Source organism: Eretmochelys imbricata, chromosome 2 (genome assembly GCF_965152235.1).
Source record: "Eretmochelys imbricata isolate rEreImb1 chromosome 2, rEreImb1.hap1, whole genome shotgun sequence".
Taxonomy (NCBI): Eukaryota; Metazoa; Chordata; order Testudines; family Cheloniidae; genus Eretmochelys; species Eretmochelys imbricata.
This window is the reverse complement of record NC_135573.1, coordinates 101,674,336-101,694,409: the sequence shown is the minus strand read 5'-3', so window position 1 is coordinate 101,694,409 and position 20,074 is coordinate 101,674,336. Positions and strand designations below refer to the sequence as shown.

Below are 20,074 nucleotides of genomic sequence, written 5' to 3'. Positions count from 1 at the left end.
AGCAGAGGTCTGTAGTGCAGATATAGCCTTAGGCTAAACTTGCAGGCAGTAGAAACAAATGATTTCACCCTCTAATAAAATATCCAGCAAATGTAATTGTATAGCTAGCATTTTGGATGGGAACTAAGAATGATTGACCAGTGATAAAAATACTAACCAGATATAGTGAGGGTAATTTCTTGTGGGCTTCCTGATGAGTTTGTAGTGGTGGATCCAGCAGCATGAGCTAGAACTTGACTCAAACTTGAGTTATTTATGGTCAATGTTATCTCATGCTGACCATTCGAAGTGGACACCATACCCTGTGAGGTCATGACTTGAGAGAGATCCTGTGCACCTAAAATATAAGTTGGGAGGGAAAAAATAAATACATGACGGTACTTTTTTTGTAGAATGAATACAGATCTCTTTAAAAAAATAAAATATTTTTAAACAACCAATGAAATCCTGGGCTTTACAACAATACTAAGCTGTTTAAAGTTGTGTTTTGAATAAGACATTGTTGCTAACCAATCTTTACTTTCCTAAACTTTCAAATCTTTTTGGTAACCTGTCTTTGTGCTGCAAGTTATAGTACACATCTATAACTGTATAAAAGTACAACTCTGCAAGATACAGTGCTAAGCTTATTTTATTGTAGCTGGACAGCTAATGACAGTTATAGTTTTAGTACCTCCATTCTAAACCCCATTTTCAATTTTTCCAATTTCAAAAGCTTTCACCAATGTTTTCTAGCCTGTTCTTTGCTAAAAGATTGCTTGAATTTTCAAAAATAAAACAAAACAGCTAGGCTTTTTTTGAGAATGAAAAAAAGAGTGAAAAACTACCCACACTAGCCTCAACAGCTGTATGAAGTTGTAGTCTGACAGGGAAACCACCCTCATTAAGACATGACTTTGAATATACTAGGGAAAATCAGTTTTATTTTTCCAAAATCTGTCATGACTCTTCAAGAAGAACTACACTTCGCGTATAAACAGTACTTTACTACTAACCAACATTCCAATCAAACTAGGTTACACTGCACATAGCTAAAAGGCTACTTTGGCTATTTTCATTCTATGCTTTTAGTTCATACAGGATGATACAGTTACTGAGGGACAATCTACACTCATTCCTATATTTGCTTTCTACAACCAACCCTCTGTATAACTCATCATGAGTGATGTACCCTAATATCTAAACTGTATCATTACATTGATCTAAATTTGAGTTATTATAGATTATGTACTATATGTATCTTATGAGTTTTAAACAAACTTTGTATTTGTGGATAATCTAAGCACTATACCCAGATGTACATGCTTTTTTCTCAACCTGCGTATTATGTTAGATGGGGTGGGATCTGAGTTACTACAGAAAATTCTTTCCTGGGTATCTGGCTGGTGAATCTTGCCCATATGCTCAGGGTTTAGCTGATCGCCATATTTGGGGTCGGGAAGGAATTTTTCTCCAGGGCAGATTGGAAGAGGCCCTGGAGGTTTTTCGCCTTCCTCCGTAGCATGGGGCACGGGTCACTTGCTGGAGTATTCTCTGCTCCTTGAAGTCTTTAAACCACGATTTGAGGACTTCAATAGCTCTGATATAGGTGAGAGGTTTTCGCAGGAATGGCTGGGTGAGATTCTGTGGCCTGCGTTGTGCAGGAGGTCGGACTAGATGATCATAACGGTCTCTTCTGACCTTAATATCTATGAATCTATATAATTTTAACATTAGCTTAATACAATTTTTAAATCTGTTCTTATCAGTTTAATTACTGAGGCTAAACATGGAGTTCTAAAGTTATAGAAAAAAATTTCTACGACATGAGAAAAAGTATGTAATCATGTAGACTATCAAAACAGACAGTTAACTTGTAACTAAAGCTGGGTGAAAATTTTCCAACAGAAAAGATTTCCATCAAAAATAAAATTTAAATATTTTGTGGGAAGATATCGATTTTGTGAAAATTTTGATGAGATGAAATTCAAATGGCTAGTTTTGATCAGGTCAACACATTTTGTTTCGACTTTTATATTATTATACATTATAATACAACAAATCAAAACAAAGTTTAAAAGTTTTTACCTTATTGAAACTAAATGTTTTGATAACATCAAAATGAAATGTTTCAGCATATTTCATTTCATGAAAAATTCTGAGATTTCGACTTTTCACACCAATTCAGAATGGAAACAAATTTTGAAATCTCATTTTCTATGGGACAGAAATTTCATTTTTCAGCCAGCTCTACGTGTAACCCTATTTCTGGGATTTCCTCTGTTATGCACTTAGCTGTTTTCTCAAACTAGTATTGTTGATCAAATTTTATTGTTTTGTTGAGTGCAAACTACATGTTTAGCACAGTACAGCACACAGAAGATGGCAAAGTCTTTGGGACTCATACGGGCTTCTAACCTAAATGAGTCACACTTGTAACAAAGAAATAGCTTGCATTCAATGGACCAAGTTTATAAAGGAGCCTAGACCTGGCATCCACTCTAACCTATAGGCACAAATGTTAACATTTAGATAACTAATTTGCAAATACAATCACAAAATTAGAGGTCAGAGTGTGCCTGGAAAATATGAGTAAATTTTTAAAAATCAGGCTCCTGATGTTTATGTTGTACAAATAGAACTCTCTTTATGGAGTTGTGTATTTTATCATCAAACTTAAAGCAGCAACGCATTTAATACCAATATCAATTTATTTATTTCATGAAGTCTAGAGGGCTAAGAGCAAGTTAACCAATACCAAGATTTCCATCAATAAATGATTTAAGAATTATGGCCAAAAAAACCATCAAAGGCAAGAGAAAAGGGGCTATTAACACTTCTTACCACTACTGTTAGTTGTTAACACAGAGTCTTGCTCAGACAGTGGTCCTATTGTCATATTAGCTGAAGATGTTACTGTGGGCTGTAAAGACAAGCCTGATATGGGCTGGATAACCACATTAGCTGGCACCGTGCTGTCTGTTGTCTGGAGGGAGTTGTTCTGCGGAGCCATACTGGGATCCCCAGTTAGATGCTGGGCAAGTAAGTTACTCTGTTGTAGTGTCTGCTGTAAAATACTGGGATCAATCTGAAAACCAAGAGAGCCAGATATCGATATGTAAAAGTTAATATAAACCCAGAATTCCAGGTGACAGTCCTTAAAATGCCTTTAAGTCCCTCTGCCTGTTTAGACATGAACCTTTCCTTTTGAATCTGGACCTTGCCATACTTACATGTCACTTACGAAATCTGGTGCAGAATGCAGCTGATGACTTGTTAAGCAATGAAATAGGATTAAAAAAAAAGTAACAACTGTTCCTCAGCAATTACTTTGGCTTCCTATTTGTTTTTAATGCAATTCAAAGAGTTGCCTATGACATACTGAAGTCATAAAAAGAAAAGGAGTACTTGTGGCACCTTAGAGACTAACCAATTTATTTGAGCATAAGCTTTCATGAGCTACAGCTCACTTCATCGGATGAAGTCATAAATGGTTTAAGCGCCAGCTAAGATGCAAGTGCCTCTTTCTCCAGGTCTGCCATAGCAATTGAGATCAGCAAGTTTGAGCAGCTGTAACAAATCATTAGATTTAAACATGAAGGGACTAGTTGCAGGATGTTCTCTTGTTGGAACTCAGTATTTCCTCTGTATTGCCTTCAGGTCACTTTCCTCAGTTATTTGACAGTGAAGGTGAAAGGGAGTAGAGGAAAAGAGTGGACTGAGAGTAGGAATAACTTATTTTTCCACCCTTGCTAGAGTTATATACTTACTTTTGTGTTTTATTAAATTATGTACACCCACCCTCAAGTTTTATAAATTGGTATCTTAGATAACTTTCAAATTTTACATTTATATATGTTTATCTTAGGGCTCTCAAGTGATTAAAAAGATTAATCACGATTAATCGCACTGTTAAACAATAATATAATACCATTTATTTAAATATTTTTGGATGTTTTCTACATTTTCAAATATATTGCTTTCATTTACAACAGACTACAAAGTGTATAGTACTCACTTTATATTTATTTTTATTACAAATATTTGCACTGTAAAAAACAGAAGAAATAATATTTTTTCAATTCTCCTAATACAAGTACTGTAGTGCAATCTCTTTATCATGAAAGTTGAACTTACGAATGTAGAATAATGTACAAAAAAAACTGCATTCAAAAATAAAACAATGTAAAACTTTAGAACCTACAAGTCCACTCAGTCCTACTTCAGCCCTTCACTCAGACAAACAAGTTTGGTTACAATTTGCAGGAGATAATGCTGTCCACTTCTTGTTTACAATGTCACCTGAAAATGAGAACAGGGGGTCACATGGCACTGTTGTAGCCAGTGTCACAAAATATTTATGTGCCAGATGCGCTAAGGATTCATATGTCCCTTCATGCTTCAACCACCATTCCAGAGGATAAGCATCTATGCTGACCATGGGTTCTGCTCAATAACGATCCAAAGCAGTGGGAACCGAACATGTTCATTTTCGTCATCTGAGTCAGATGCCACCAAGAGAAGACTGATTTTCTTTTTCTGGGTTCTGTAGTTTCCACATCTGAGTGTTGCTCTTTTAAGACTTCTGAAAGCATGCTCCACACCTCGTCCTTCTCAGATTTTGGACGGCACTTCAGATTCTTAAACCTTGGGTAGAGTGCTGTAGCTAACTTTAGAAATCTCATATTAGTACCTTTGCACTTTGTCAAATCTGCTGTGAAAGTGTTTTTAAAACGAACATGTGCTGGGTCATCAGCTGAGACTGCTATAACATGAAATATATGGCTGAATGCAAATACAACAGAACAGGAGACATACAATTCTCCCCCAAGGAGTTCAGTCATAAATTTATCAATGCATTATTTTTTTAACGAGCATCATCAGCATGGAAGCATGTCCTCTGGAATGGTGGCCAAACATGAAGGGGCATACAAATGTTTAGCATATCTGGCATGTAAATACCTTGTAATGCCGGCTACAAAAGTGCCATGCGAATGTCTAGGGACCGAATGGCTAGGCAGCAGTTCTGAGGAAAAGGACCTACGGGTGACAGTGGACGAGAAGCTGGATATGAGTCAGCAGTGTGTCCTTGTTGCCAAGAAGGTCAATGGCATTTTGGGATGTATAAGTAGGGGCACTGCCAGCAGATCGAGGGATGTGATCATTCCCCTCTATTCGACATTGGTGAGGCCTCATCTGGAGTACTGTGTCCAGTTTTGGGCCCCACACTACAAGAAGGATGTGGATAAATTGGAGAGAGTCCAGCGAAGGGCAACAAAAATTATTAGGGGTCTGGAACACATGCCTTATGAGGAGAGGTTGAGGGAACTGGGATTGTTTGGTCTGCAGAAGAGAAGAATGAGGGGGGATTTGATAGCTGCTTTCAACTACCTGAGAGGTGGTTCCAGAGAGGATGGTTCTAGACTATTCTCGTGGTAGAAGAGGACAGGACAAGGAGTAATGGTCTCAAGTTGGAGTGGGGGAGGTTTAGGTTGGATATTAGGAAAAACTTTTTCACTAGGAGGGTGGTGAAACACTGGAATGCGCTACCGAGGGAGGTGGTAGAATCTCCTTCCTTAGAAGTTTTTAAGGTCAGGCTTGACAAAGCCCTGGCTGGGATAATTTAATTGGGGATTGGTCCTGCTTTGAGCAGGGGGTTGGACTAGATGACCTCCTGAGGTCCCTTCCAACCCTGATATTCTATGATTCTATGTCCATTCTCACTTTCAGGTGACATTGTAAATAAGAAGCAGGCAGCAGTATCTCCCATAAATATAAACAAACTTGTTTGTCTTAGCGATCAGCTGAACAAGAAGTAGGACTGAGTGGACTTGTACCTCTGAAGTTTCACATTGTTTTGTTTTTGAGTGCAGTTATGTAACAAAAAAAATATACATTTGTAAGTTACACTTTCACGATAAAAAGATTGCACTTCAGTATTTGTCTGAGGTGAACTGAAAAATACTATTTCTTTTGTTTATCATTTTTATAGTGCATATATTTGTAATCAAAAATAATATAAAGTGAGCACTATATACTTTGTATTCTGTGTTGTAATTGAAATCAATATATTTGAAAATGTATAAAAACATCCAAAATATTGAATAAATTTAAATTGGTATTCTACTGTTTAACAGTGTGATTAATTTTTTTGAGTTAATCATGTGAGTTAGCTGCGATTAATCAACAGCCCTAGTTTATTTATATACACACTGTATTTAAGTATATGTAATTCAGATTTACATATGGAAGTTCTTGTTTTAGGTTTAAAACCAATAAAACTACACCAAGTCCATTTTTCACCACAGTGTGTTCAGAGTAAGCACTGAAAATTGGTTGAAGCCAAGAATTTTCTCTTGCTCTTTTTTTAAGCAAACATTTCTGCTGGATTATGTTCACAACTTTATTGTCCAAAAATTAAATAACAAATTTAGACATGGAGGGTGCTGAATAATACAGGTTTCCTGCATTAAGAGGGAGAACATTCCGTGAAAGAAAGACTGTAAACAGGAGGAAAATTTGAACTAAAATGCTTTGGAAAACCAACGTTATTACCGGATAAAAAGCAAGTTCTAATTTGCATAAAATATTCAGAAAAAAGGGTTTCTGGTTTGCAGTGGCCTAAGTTTTATTTTCAACACACACACACACAATATTTTTAATACTGTACAACATGGAATCATTACACCCTGTACAGTGAAGTGAAGTCAACAGGGCTCTGCCAGGGCACAGGTAGTCTACACACATGACACTCCATCCACTCTTATTAACAGAAATTAATAATAACCTACCTGTAATGTGATGTTGTTAATACTGGCAGCATCTATTCCAGAAATTTGAACATTCTGTCCAACCAGATTAGCAGCAAGCTGTAACTGTATGCCTTCAAGGGTGGCCAAGCTACCATCTGTCAAGGACACAGTTAAGTCACCTCCAGCTACCAAAGAAAATAGTCATATTATAATTTTTTCTTTATCATTGTTGGTCTCCTTTTTATCCAGGTTTTTTAAATGAAATCATTCTGAAATATCTAAGTATTTGCAATTCTGTGAACCAAGAAAAATAAATTAGATTCAAGTAGTCAGTGCTCCATTTTTTAAATTTATAACAAATCTGCATAATGCATTTGGGGGGAAAAAAATCAAAGTATTTAACCTGTTGCTCACTTTAGATAAGCTATTACCAGCAGGACAGTGGGGTGGGAGGAGGTATTGTTTCATATTCTCTGTGTATATATAAAGTCTGCTGCAGTTTCCACGGTATGCATCTGATGAAGTGAGCTGTAGCTCACGAAAGCTCATGCTCAAATAAATTGGTTAGTCTCTAAGGTGCCACAAGGACTCCTTTTCTTTTTGCGAATACAGACTAACACGGCTGTTACTCTGAAAGCAGTGACCAGCTTCTTTCATAAAGTAGAAAAGTTTCAGAATGACTTTGGAATTCTAGAAACAAAGGTCCAAATATTTCAATATTTTCACTTTCTGAACTTCCACCCTCTCTGAATGTAAAACACAGATTTGCAAATGGTTGCACCACAAAGTTTGAATATGCATGCACATACGAAGGTTCTTTGAAAGTTTATCCATAGTACAGCAACACTGTAGTTCAAAGTTCCACCTATGTCTCAATAAATGCTTGTGTGGGTAGAATTTAAATACATGTAAAGATTTCAAATCTGACCTGTGTTAAACTGTTATAATTTAGAAGGATATTCCATTCAATACTGGGTGTATCTTTTAAAAACTATACAATAAACAAAAAATGTCCTTTCCCAAGTCAGATAAGAACCATTTTAATAGCCAGATGGACTGCCATCTGTCCTGCTTTCCCTATTTTCAATCTTTGTGCTGCCAGAAAGATAAATTTGCTCCCCACTACATCTACAGGAAATATCTGTAGAGTACTGGGCAACCTGCAGCACCAGGAATGCTTTTTAGATACTGCTTATAAGGTTCATTACCCCATTCTGAGGTAAATGAATATTCTGAAGGCCCCTCTTTCTGCTCAACCAAAACTCAAAAGGATGTAAAACTCCCACAAATTGAACCTGACAATTAATGTTTACCAATATTGTGTGAAATGAAATCAGTCAGTTTCACCCAGTTCTACATAACAGACTAAGATCCAACTAGACAGGCTAGAATGGTGGTGGTTACAACTTGATGGATATGTAAGCATTTATGAAAATGGCAGTAAATTTGTGGGAAATCCTTGCCTATAAAGAAGGCTCAATGGGCAAAATTTTCAAAAGTGCTTTAGATGCCTAAGTCTCATTTTCAAAAATGCTTAGGACGCTAACATCATTTATTTTCAATAAGGCTTGGACGCCGAAATGTCTAAGTCTCTTCTGAAAATATTATCCTATACTTATGTTAATTTCTTCTGCATTGCTCATTGTAATATTTTTGTTAATTTTTGCTCTGAACAATTAACTGTAGGGAGGGATCTGTGCTACTGTAAAAGTTGTGTATTTAAAATGCTTTTTCCATATCCACAACTAATGTAAATTAATTTTCCTCTCTTTATCACGTAACACTTAAGGTTAAAAATATATTTTTAAAATGAACTGTTTACATAAAACATTAATTTTCTCTTATTTTACAGGAAAAAGCAACAGAATTTAATTAAAATATATCAGAATGTGGAATCTCTAATTTAGGCTCCTATTTCATCTATACTGTCCTCATTTTTGTGTATAGCACTACTGCAATATCACAACAACATGGGGAGCTTTTGTTTTTTTTAAATCATAACTTGAGTAAGTTCTCTACTCCCCTGAGAATAATGAATCCTTAACAGACAGACTACATGATATCTTCACTGCTGAAAGCACCACCTTCACCCGTGAAAGCACCACTTTATGAGGAAGAGTCAAATCACAGTTTCAGTGGAAGTCTTATCTGAACAAGAACTACAATTTGGCATATGTCTGTAAACTTTCTCTAACAGAAATCAGAGCTTAGTATTTTGGCTAACTAAACCCAAATGAAAGTATTCATTTTTACCTGACATAGAAGCAGGAAGGATCGCCTGACTCACAAGTCCTTGCTGAAGCAAATTTTGATCAAATTGACCTGTCAGAACAGAGTTATTCATGATAAAAACATTGGGGTCTGTGGTGGAAGAATTAAGAAGATTCACTGGTTGTAGGCCCTCAGCAGATGTACGGGTCACAGGCTTCCTGACCCTCTTGGTTTCTGGTTTATAGTGACACTGTATGTGGGTTTTTCTGCGTCCTGAAGTACGAAACCGTAAGTCACAGTGTGGACACTTAAATGGCTTTGCTCCTGTATGCAGCCGCATATGCACTTTTAGACTCCCTTTGGTAGAAAAAGAATTACTGCATACATGACAACTGAAGAGCTTCTGACCTGAACAACAAGAGAGAGCAAAAGAAGAAATAATCAATAATTACCAGTACTGTATAACAACGTAACAGTCAGAGTTCTAAACAAATATGAAAAGGAAGTTCAATTAGCAGTATTGTTAAAAAATATTGGACATTTCCAAAAAGCTGAGATATGTTTGGTCTCACACCAAGTCCAGAATTTTTTCCATGTAGGTAGGTAAATATAAGGAGTTGTTGAATGTCTGCCTTTTAAAAGAATCTCTTTTACATCCTCTCAACAGATTAATTTCCAGATCCTGGAACCATGCCTTCAGATGGGGAATTTGGCCTGTATCCTGCAAGAGGAGGTTTGGAGTCAACTGCAGGGTGATTGGTGGACAGACTGCCACAAGCATGAGGTAAGGATACCATCTATGTCATGACCATGTTGAAGCTATGAGAACAACTCTGGCCTATTCCACTTGTACCTGGTGAAGCACTGTGAACAGTAGGGAAAAGAGTGGAAAAGTATAAATGAGAGGTGCATCCCACGTAATGTGGAGGGCATCTCCCAGAGACTGGTGACCCAGACCCACTCTTGAGCAGAATAATAGGCAGTCAGCGTTTTCGAGTGTGCTGAACAAATCTATGTTTGGGAATCCCCAGTGGTTCAATATGTGTTGTAGGGCTCTTGTGTCTGACTCCCTCTTGTGAGAATCTCCTGCTCAGTGAGTCTGTCATTGTGTTCTGGTATCCAGGTTGATATATGGCAGAGATGTTGATGCCATGTTAGATACACAAGTTCCATAATTTTAGTGCTTCTGTTCACAGGGATTGGGACCTCACCTCCCCCATTTTTTAATATAAAACATGCAGGTGATGTTGTCCATCACTTCTCTTATGGCCATCTGATAATTGGTAGAAAGTGTAAGCATGCATTGCGGACTGCACATAATTCTAGAAGTTGATGTGCAATCCGGATTCCGAGGGAGACCACGTGCCCTGTAATGTATAGGTCTGTAGATGTGCTCCCCAACCAAGTAGGGAGGCATTGGTCATCAGTATCAAGGACAGTGGTGGTTGGATGAAAGGAACTCACATGCAGACATTTCACGGTTGCATCCACCAGTCTAATGAGTCTTTGACTTTGAGTGGTAACGAGAGAGGTTTGTGCAGGCTGTGTCTGTGGAGTACATACACTGTTCGTAGTCATCCCTGCAGGCAGCGCATGTGTAGTCTGGTGTGTTTTACCACAAATGTGGCTGCCTCCATATGACTGAGAAACTGTAGACAAGTTCTGGTGGAGATCTGTGGACTGGTTCTCACAGTAGAGATGAGAAGGATTATCGTGGAAAATCTGTGAGCTGGGAGGAAGGCTATGGCCTTTATAGCATCCAGCTTGGGCCCAAATAAACTTCAGAGGTTGAACTGATGTCAGTGTTGTTTTTTGCATGGTTATCTAGTGGCTGAATTTCGAGAAAAGATCCATTGTTGTTCTTATGCCTTGGAACATGTCGACTCTTGACAGAGCCTTGATGAGGCAGTCATCTAAATATGGGAATATTATAATCCCTTGTTTGCAGAGATGCACCGCCACCACTACGAGGACTTTGGAAAATACCCTGGGCATTGTCAAGAGGCCAAGGGATAGTACTTTGTATTGGTAATGGTTAGACCCTGGACAAATCTAAGGAACCATCTATGGGAAAGGTGTATGGTGATATGGAAGTATGCATCTTGGAGGTCGAGGGCCGAGAGCTAGTCCCCATTCCAGTGCTGGGACTATTGTTGATAACATGACCATACAGAATGACGTACTTTGACCAATTTGTTGAAGTTCCTCAAGCCTAGGATCGGTCTCCACCTGCTAGATTTCTTGTGGATTAGAAAATAGTGGGAATAAAAACCTTCGCCTCTGTGTTGGAATGGGACCAGTTCTACAGCTCCCAGTCACAGAAGGTGGTTTATGTCTTCTCGCAAAAGCTGTCCGTGAGAAGGGTCCCTGAAGAGGGATGGGGAGGGGGGAGAGAGCAAGGAATAGAATTGCTGACGATTGCCAACACCCACTTGTTGGAGGTGATTTGTCACCATGACTGATAGACGGGAGTCAAACGGTTGCCAAACTGATGGATTAATTCAGATGGTTGCCATACCTAGATCCGGGGGAATCTCAGGTCCTTGACTAAATCTTCAAAATGATTGCTTGGTGGAGGATGGATAGGGCATTGCCACCTGCTGTCTGAGTTTGGGAGGAGGTCTCTGTCGCCTATGTTGTGGATCATAATGCTGTCGAGGGGTGAAATGTGGAGGTTGATATCTACTCAGTCTTCTCTTTGATGCTGGTGTGCAAATGCTGAGTGAATGCAGCATCGTTCTGGAATCCTTCAATAAATGAAGGTATTCATCAGTGCGTTCAATAAAGAGTTTTAAGTCCTTCAAACGGCATGTCTTCCACCTTCCTGGGAAATCCTGAAAGATGCACCATGGAGGCCTACCTCATTACCACAGACGTCACGATGGATCAGGCTGGTCTTTTTCGTCCTCTGGGAAATGTTGACTGAATTCAGTGAATTTTGAATAGGTCATATGACTATATTTGGCTAGAATTGCTTCATAATTAACAATGTGAAACTGGAGCATAGCTGAGAAATATGCCTTGCGACTGAAGAGATCTAATCTCTTCCCGTTCCTGTTAGATAGGATTGTCCTGGTGTTGCTGTCCTTTCTCATGGCACCACATTGACCACAAGGGAGTTGGGAGTAAGATGGGAGAATAGGAATTCCATGGGCATTGCAGGGAAATAGTACTTTTTGTGTGCTCGCTTAAAGTCAGGTGGTATTGATGCTGGGGTCTGCCATATTACCTTGGCTGGGTCCAACAAGGCCTCCTTGATCGGAAATGCTATCTTTGCCGACATGGAGACCTGTAGATGACAAGCAACTTGTGTTGTTGCTGTCTAACCTCCTCCAGTAGGATCTTGAATCCTATGGAACAGTTCTTGAAAATGTTTAAAATTATCAGCCAGTGTTGGAGGTGGTGACATGATGGCCTCGTCAGGGTAGGATGAAGTAATATTGCCTGGTGGTATAACAACTTCCTCCATTTCTTCCTCGTGCTTTTCTAACAAATCTGGGTCTGGGTCAGGAAGCCTAGAGATTGATGAGGATGGACAATGTATTTGGTGCCTGTGTCTGATCTCCTGGCAGTTTGGGAAAGCGTGACCTATACGTGGCCCAAGGGTCCCCATAGGGCCAATGTGTAGGAATTAGCACATGGAGTTACATCCATGGGGGTCCATATCAGGGACCTGGTCAATTCTGGTCTCTGGCTGGATATCGAGAGTGGTAATATGATTCTCTGTGTCAAGACCCTTGATATGATGGTAGGGTGCAAGGAGCAATGGAGTATTCCCTCCTCACTAGAGAAGGGTGGTGTCATCCTTAGTGTGAAGGAGAATGATGTGGTATGAGTTGGGTATCCAGAGGAGAGGCATGAACAATGGAAAGCTCAGTTCAGAGGAGCAGCGACTCTGGGGTATCAGAGACTATCAGGTCTCTCGCACATCGGAACTCTTGCAGTACCGGCAGGAGCAACCAGTGGTTGTGTGTATTGGTGCAGAAATTGTGGATACTGCTGGTGCCAAAGGTGGAATGCTTTCTGTTGAACAACCAGTAGATGGTGCCACGTGCTTCACAGGCACAAAGGGCTTGGACAGCGCTGATGCACTCAAAGTCGCTTGTTGAAGTGTTCAGTGCCAATTTTGAGATCCTTGAACTGTCCTTCTCGGTCCCAAGTGACAGTGTTCCTTTACGTGGCCCTGCCTTGGACCTCTCGTTAGCGTCAGTGCTGCAGGTAATCGGATGGTCATAGGCGTCCCCAAAGATACTGAGGCTATGACCTCGTAGGGGGTGCCTTTCTTTGAGACGGCTCCTTGGTGGGTGAGCTCGGGGCCATTTCTTCTCATCTGAGTGAGAGTTTAAATTGTCTTTTAGTAGTAGGCAGCGAGTGGGGGTTGGCTGATGACGATGCCAATAGTGAGCACTGCATAGGAGAGGTATTGGGTCCAGGGTCTGAGGCTGGTAGCACTCAGCTCTCCATTAGTAGAAGTTTTAGTCTCAATTCACAGTCCTTTCTGGACTATGCCTTCAATTTGACGCAGTGGCCGCACTTTTTTGATAAGTGCCCCTCTCACTCAGCATAAGCACCATGAGTGATTGTCACTCATGGAGATAGGGAGGAAAGAGAAAAGGGAATTTTTTAAAATTTATTTATAAGGGGTAGAAGAGAGAGAGAAAAATAAAAGAAATAACCAATAACTACGAACTTGCAACGGAAGCACTAATATTACTAAAGGTTCTTGGACAAACAAAGGGCTCTGCTAGGAATACCGCCCCAGACCAAGGGCAGTTGAGAGGGATCTGAAGGTGGCTGGACCACACAGCACTATATAGACGCCGTTCACAGCACAAGACAGGAAATGCTACCAAAGACCTCTGATCCCAGGCACAGAGACGCTAACCACACCTACAGTGGAGCACCCATAGGGACACTATTTGAAGAAGAACTTGCAGCAGCAAGGCTAGAATCAAGCTAACAACCATTATGGGTGGTAAGAAGGAACTGAGGGGGGCGAGAGGCAGCTCCACACCTTATAATTGCATGCAGTGGCAGGTGGCAGCAGAGGGCCAGACAGGTACTGCTGAGGGGGAAAAAATCTGTGATAACTGTGCACACATTCACGTATAGTGGAATGGATATGTGCAATCAGTCGAAGAAGTAGCAGTGTGGTTCTGGCACATCGTTGCTCAAGTAAAGCACTACCTGAAACTCCCATACTTTACAATGTTTGTTCTTTCCTATCCAAACAAGGACTGGAGGCAGCACAGTATATACCAGGGGTCTCAAACACATGGCCCGCCATAGGCGCTGACTCCACCAGCAACCAAGCTCCCCTCCCCCCACAGTGCACCGCATCCCCGCTCCTCCGCTTATGTCCCAGCGCTTCCCGCCAACAAACAGCTGTTTGGAGGCACTTAGGACTTTCCAGGAGGGAGGGAGGAGGAGCGGGGACGCTGTACTCTCAGGGGAGGAGGCGGAGAAGAGGCGAGGCTGGGGCAGAGACATGGGGAAGGAGATGGATTAGGGGCAGGGAGGGGGCGGAGTTGAGGCAGGGCTTTCGGAAAGGGGTTGGAATGGGGGCAGGGAAGTGGAGGGGCCTCCTGGACTAGATGAGCAGTCTGAGGTACGAAGTTCAGCATGTATGATTCTTTGCTGTGAGTAGTTGGGAACGATGTTTGTTAAATGTATTTTGTATGAATAGTTACTTTAAAAAGTTCCTGCTATTACAGCTATTTTGATAGACTGTTACTGTAGATCATCATCAGCGTTACTGACCACAAAGAATAGTTACAGGTGTTCATATTTTATTAAAACCCCTCTTCACATTACAGTTTTAAAAAAGTTAATACATTGACTTTTAATAGCATACTATATTACTCTTCATTTTTTTCATTTTTGACTACACTTTTGTATCATTGTATGAAAAGGTTTCAGTGATGCGGCCCTTGGGCCAATATACTAGTCCTCATGTGGTCCTTGCGGTGATTTGATTTTGAGATCCCTGGTATACACAGACACCCATAACACAGAAGAATAACATTTCAGACCTCTCAGACTGACTGAAGGAAGGATTTCAGCCAACCAAGTGGATGATGAGTGAACCATGACTACTATTGGCCATTTCCTCTGACAAACTCTCAAACTAACTCCTGAACAAGTTAAACTCAGTTCTTTATGGCAAGACTAACCTGCTTCCAGACACTCTGTGGGTGGCCCAATCCACAACTCTTTACAACTGAATACCGAGGCTGTGGAAGCCTGTTTGGTCTAGAATTGTTACTAGTCAAGATGTGGCTTCAACTGATGTCACAGGACCGTTTATTAAATTCTTGAATTGCAACTCAGACTATTTAGGGAAAGATTGTATAGCCCCAACAAGGAGGTCACTTTTGTTCAGTGAAACAAGTTTGGGATAACATTCATCAACACATATACTGTCCAGAGTTTGTTAGACAGTGGGGGGAAAAATACCGCTCCCTTGGAGTGAAAGGGATCTTCAGAAAGCACAATAATCTTAGGTTATGGCACTATACATCACTTTTTTACATGGTCAGAAAGAGCATTATTACACAACATACTGATTCTGTAACCATTACTTCCAGGAGTAATAAATTACTTCAGAAGTGCCTGTATGAATAAGTTGTAAAAGTTCAGCCATAACAAACATACAAAAAGATACTCAGACAAAGAGTTTTGTTAATTCACACACATATTATGGTAGAAGTCTATTAATACGGGTATTTACAATATACTGATGCTAGTCATGGTCAGACACTGCAATTACTGTAACAATTTAGAAAAAGACTATTACTGCCAGCCCAAACTCCTTCTGCAGAAAAATGGCCCAAACACTTTCTACTTAGTGTTCCAAGATATTTAAGTCAGTTTCATTTTTAAACTCATCAGACAAGAAAAAGTACCTTTTGGCTCATGAGCTGTACACACAAAACTTTTCTAGTTGTATATAATCCGCAAACCCTGCCCTTCCTGGCCAAGAGCATCACTTAGGGCTTGTCTTCACTATCAGGGTAAGTCGACCTAAGTTACAGTACTTCAGCTATGTAAATAATGTCATCACTGCACCGCGTTGACTGGAGATGCTCTCCCATCGATTCACCTTAATCTTCTCGGGGAGCTGGAGTACTGGGGTCGACCAGAGAGCGCTCTGTGGTTGATCCCTGCTTCATCAATTGCAGCAGCATCGATCTCCCCATAGTGAAGACCAGCCCTAAGTGGTGGACTGTTCCAGCAGGTATGAAAGTAATACATATGTGCAAAGCATGGCTATATTTCCTTGACATGGCTTATCATAAACCTTTTGTTAGAACAATAGGTTTTATCAACGACCACTAAGTAAGATATTGTGGACTCAAAAGTGTTATCAAATGTTAACATTGTGCTTTTAATAGTGAAATATACCATATCCTCCAATACCTACAGATAAAAGAGCCCATTAAGAAAATAGCTAATGGAGCTGCAAGTACACAAGTTCAAAATCCTACTGACCTGTGTGCGTTTTTACATGGCAATCCAGAGTAGACTTCACAGTAAAACTCTTTCCACATTCATCACATTTATATGGTTTCTCACCAGTGTGGATACGAACATGCCTAGACAAAAACATGTTTTCTTGAATATTTGTGTTGGTTAACTTTCTTAAACAAACATATCAATTTCCATACCAAACAATCACTTTGTATCTTAATAGATCTTTAAAAAGTTCTGAGGTACTTAAACTTAAATTTATGGTTATACTACATACTCAGAACTCTTGGACAGAGGGTGTTCTGTTGGGTGGGTGGTGGGGGAGGGATATTTTTTTTAAAGATTTTTGCAACTCTTTCATTCTCCAAGTAGATTTTTCATATTATATATCAAAATTTTACTGCAATAAAAATCTACGTTACCAAACACCTGCATACAATTATTCATTGTAAGATTTTAAAATAACTAACTTAATTCAGGGAAATGGAAATGTGAGAAGAGAGCAATTGTAGTCAATTCTAGAGAATGAAATAGCAAGGAAACATTACAGAGACCATTATGTTTCAGTAAATCACTTTGGAAATGAAAAATTGCTATATAACTGCTAGTTAGTCCCCATAATGCATAGTGAGATAGACACAAATGAATTTAGCTATAAAAGGTTTAATGAAAAGCTAATACTGTTAAATGTTCAGTAAAGAACTTAGTACACCCAAAAGCATGACCCTCTGCTTCATCTTACCTGACTAAATCGCTGGGTTTTTTAAAGCTTTTGGGACAGTAAGTACAACAATTGGCGTATTTGGGCTCCGCTTCCAGTTCTGCATGCTTATCTTTGATCTCACTAATTCTGTCCTTTTCCGCAGCAGACTGGACAAGAACTTTTTCTGAGACTGTGGCACTTTCTCGAGGTCTAATTTTTGCCAGTTCTGCTGTTTCTTCCTCTGTGAAAGTGATGACACCAGGCCGAGACTTTCTGGAAGCAGTTCTTTCAGAATTTTCTTCATCTTCTTCCACACATACAACTATTTAAAAACCACAGAGAAAATCAGTTTAATCTAACCTGCAATAATGAACACTAACATGCATTAATCAAAATCATATAGTTATTGTATGATGTGTCCACATGGCAAAGCTAAGGCTGTTTGGTGTCTTAACTGTGCATGTTTGGGTTTCCTTTAAGTTTAACCTTAAAGCTAAATTTCCTGGTTTTATAATGCTTGTTTTTATGATAAATTACAACATCTTGATAATGTATTTTACACCAAATTACTGATAGGTTTTCTCAACCTGAACTCCACTACAACACAGCTATATTCTCAATGGGAGACTGCCTAGTCTGGAGAACACAGCTATGGGAAAGAGTACACTGGATTCTAACTCTACTCACATCAAAAAATTGTTAATTAAGTCTCAAATACAGAATCTTTATAGTTAGTGAATTAGAAGCTAGAAAGAACCCTACTTGACTTTCAGATTCCAAGCTGGAATATGCAGGGGTGGTGTCCTGAAGAAAATAATTTCTTTACTTATACTTTAAAAAAGGAACTCAATTTAGATAGTATGGAATGCTCAATGCCATTTTTACAAGTCACTTTTTTTAGAGTAAAACTGCACTTTAAAATGCAGAAAACACTGAAAGTCCCCAAAAAATCCACTCTTGTGAGATCTTGAATTCATGGAAGTGCCCACACACATTTCCAATAAAAAGTGAGCTTTTTTCATTCCATATGATATGAATGAAAATAACCTTTTTTTAGCTAGAGATTGTAGCCAGAAAAAGAGCAAGTTGACAGAATGTGAAAGGAAGATCTTAGTCAAAGCAGAAATATGAAAAATATTCTCACAAGTCACTTAATATCTGCCCCATGAAACAATTTTTAATAAATTACTGTGAGGTAAAAAGACTATTAAATACATTGGGATGGAATACGAGGTATAGATGTATTGTCAGCTATTGCTGGGTTGAATATGTCAGACCTATTCGTAAGCGTGTTCCGTTTCCTCTACTAGTTAATGTAAAGGAGCAATTTTACTGGCTTATTGGGCATAGCCTTGCATCTTGAAACAAGAGGGCATAAATTATAGCACTAATATCACATGAATGCAATTTGTTGATAATCATTTTTGCCAGGTTTGCAGTCAAGATCTAGTACAGTTAAAAAAAAAAAAAAAAAAGGTTGTTCACCTCCTCCTCCGGCCTCTCCAGTGGCTGCTACTGCAGAGGAGACTGTTTGGTGTTTTTTCATGTGCTTTTTGCAGTGAACGGTTGTTCGGAAGCTTTCATCACAGAATGGACACTTGTAAGGCTTCATGCTCATATGAGTTGCCATGTGCCTGGTAAGGCTGCCATTGGTAGTGAAAGCAGTATTGCAAATGCTGCAACTGAATGCTTTAACGCCTTAAAGAAACAGAAAAAAGAAAGTATTTTACTTATCTGACTCACCTACACAGCGAACATTAAGAGACAACAGCAACTTCCAAAATGGAAGTCATATAAACAAATACGTATTTTCATAAGGGAGGCTTTTGTGTACACAACGAATAAACACAGTATTAAAAAGGTACTCTGTTACCTGTGTGAGTCTTCTCATGTGATTTAAGAACTCCTGAGGAAACAAATCCACGGCCACACAGCTGGCATTTATAAGGCTTCTCACCAGTGTGTGATCGCACATGCTGCTTTAAATGGCTGGATTTCTTAAAACCCTTGTTGCAATAGTCACATCTATTTAAATAAACAAATGGTAGTTTTCAGGTTGTGCTATATTGACAGTTATTATTGCCTTTTATTTGAACTCCATTGACATAAGTCATTTTTCTTTAAACAAAGGAAAAATGGCAGTGTGAGTGCACTCCTATTCTTGAATGTATGTATTTTAAATCAGGTGTCCGCAAAGTTTTCCAGATTTTGTGAAGTTTCATAGGGAGTATTTCACAACCTCAGTTTAATACAAGCAGCATTCACAGCAGTATTTTTTGTTTTACTATGGACTAGTAAGATTATGCCAGCAAAGTAACAAACAATTCTGTAGGTAAACATACAGAGATATTTTCCAAATATACAGTTTTAGAAAGTATAAATGCCTCAGGTATAGACATTGTTAACTAAACCAGCGTTTCTCGCATACAGCCTCCAATCGGGGGGTGGGGGCAGAGAATCAACCCCTCCTCCTCCTCCCTCCCTATTGCTTCTGGATGCTCCGCCCTGCACCGCCTCTGGAGATAGGTGGGACATACAACCCTGAAGGATCAAATACCTGGGGGGGAGGGAGCCTTAGAAGGCTCGGACTTTCGACCTAGGGTAGCTGGGCAGTGGGGACTTAGGGAGCCTGGCAGCGGACCAGGACTCCAACCATGAGGCTTCAGGTGTCAACACCCAGCACCTGGCCAAGGGGTTTCAGGCACTGACCGCCGGCTCTGGTCATGCGGCGCAGGCCTTCGGCCAGGAGGCTTCAGACTCCTATTCCGGGTCACGCGGCAGCCACAGCGAGCTCCAATCCCTGGCTGTGACCGCATGGCGCAAACCCGTGATCACGCAATCCGACCCTCAGCCCTGAGAGCTTGCCCTGAATGCTGACCCTGAGCTCTAATCCCTGGCCCCAGTTGCACGGCAGCAGGCTCCGGTGGATGCTGGTCCTGGATGCCAATTCCTGTGTGGC

At 39.9% G+C, this 20,074-nt stretch overlaps 1 protein-coding gene across 7 annotated transcripts in view; it reads right to left on the bottom strand.

Annotated features, from left to right (window-relative positions):
* The window catches only part of ZNF236 (zinc finger protein 236), a 181,759-nt gene that overhangs the window by 58,163 nt on the left and 103,522 nt on the right, over positions 1 to 20,074 (bottom strand). For 6 of the 7 annotated variants that reach the window (XM_077810525.1, XM_077810520.1, XM_077810523.1 and 3 more), the window contains 8 exons: positions 18,989 to 19,140; positions 18,601 to 18,813; positions 17,155 to 17,437; positions 16,434 to 16,537; positions 8,985 to 9,350; positions 6,771 to 6,916; positions 2,824 to 3,067; positions 158 to 337 (listed from right to left, as the gene is read on the bottom strand). In XM_077810525.1, the coding sequence (XP_077666651.1) occupies positions 158 to 337; positions 2,824 to 3,067; positions 6,771 to 6,916; positions 8,985 to 9,350; positions 16,434 to 16,537; positions 17,155 to 17,437; positions 18,601 to 18,813; positions 18,989 to 19,140 (1,688 nt within the window). The remainder of the gene's footprint in view (positions 1 to 157; positions 338 to 2,823; positions 3,068 to 6,770; positions 6,917 to 8,984; positions 9,351 to 16,433; positions 16,538 to 17,154; positions 17,438 to 18,600; positions 18,814 to 18,988; positions 19,141 to 20,074) is intronic. The other variant, XM_077810521.1, reaches the window with a different exon arrangement.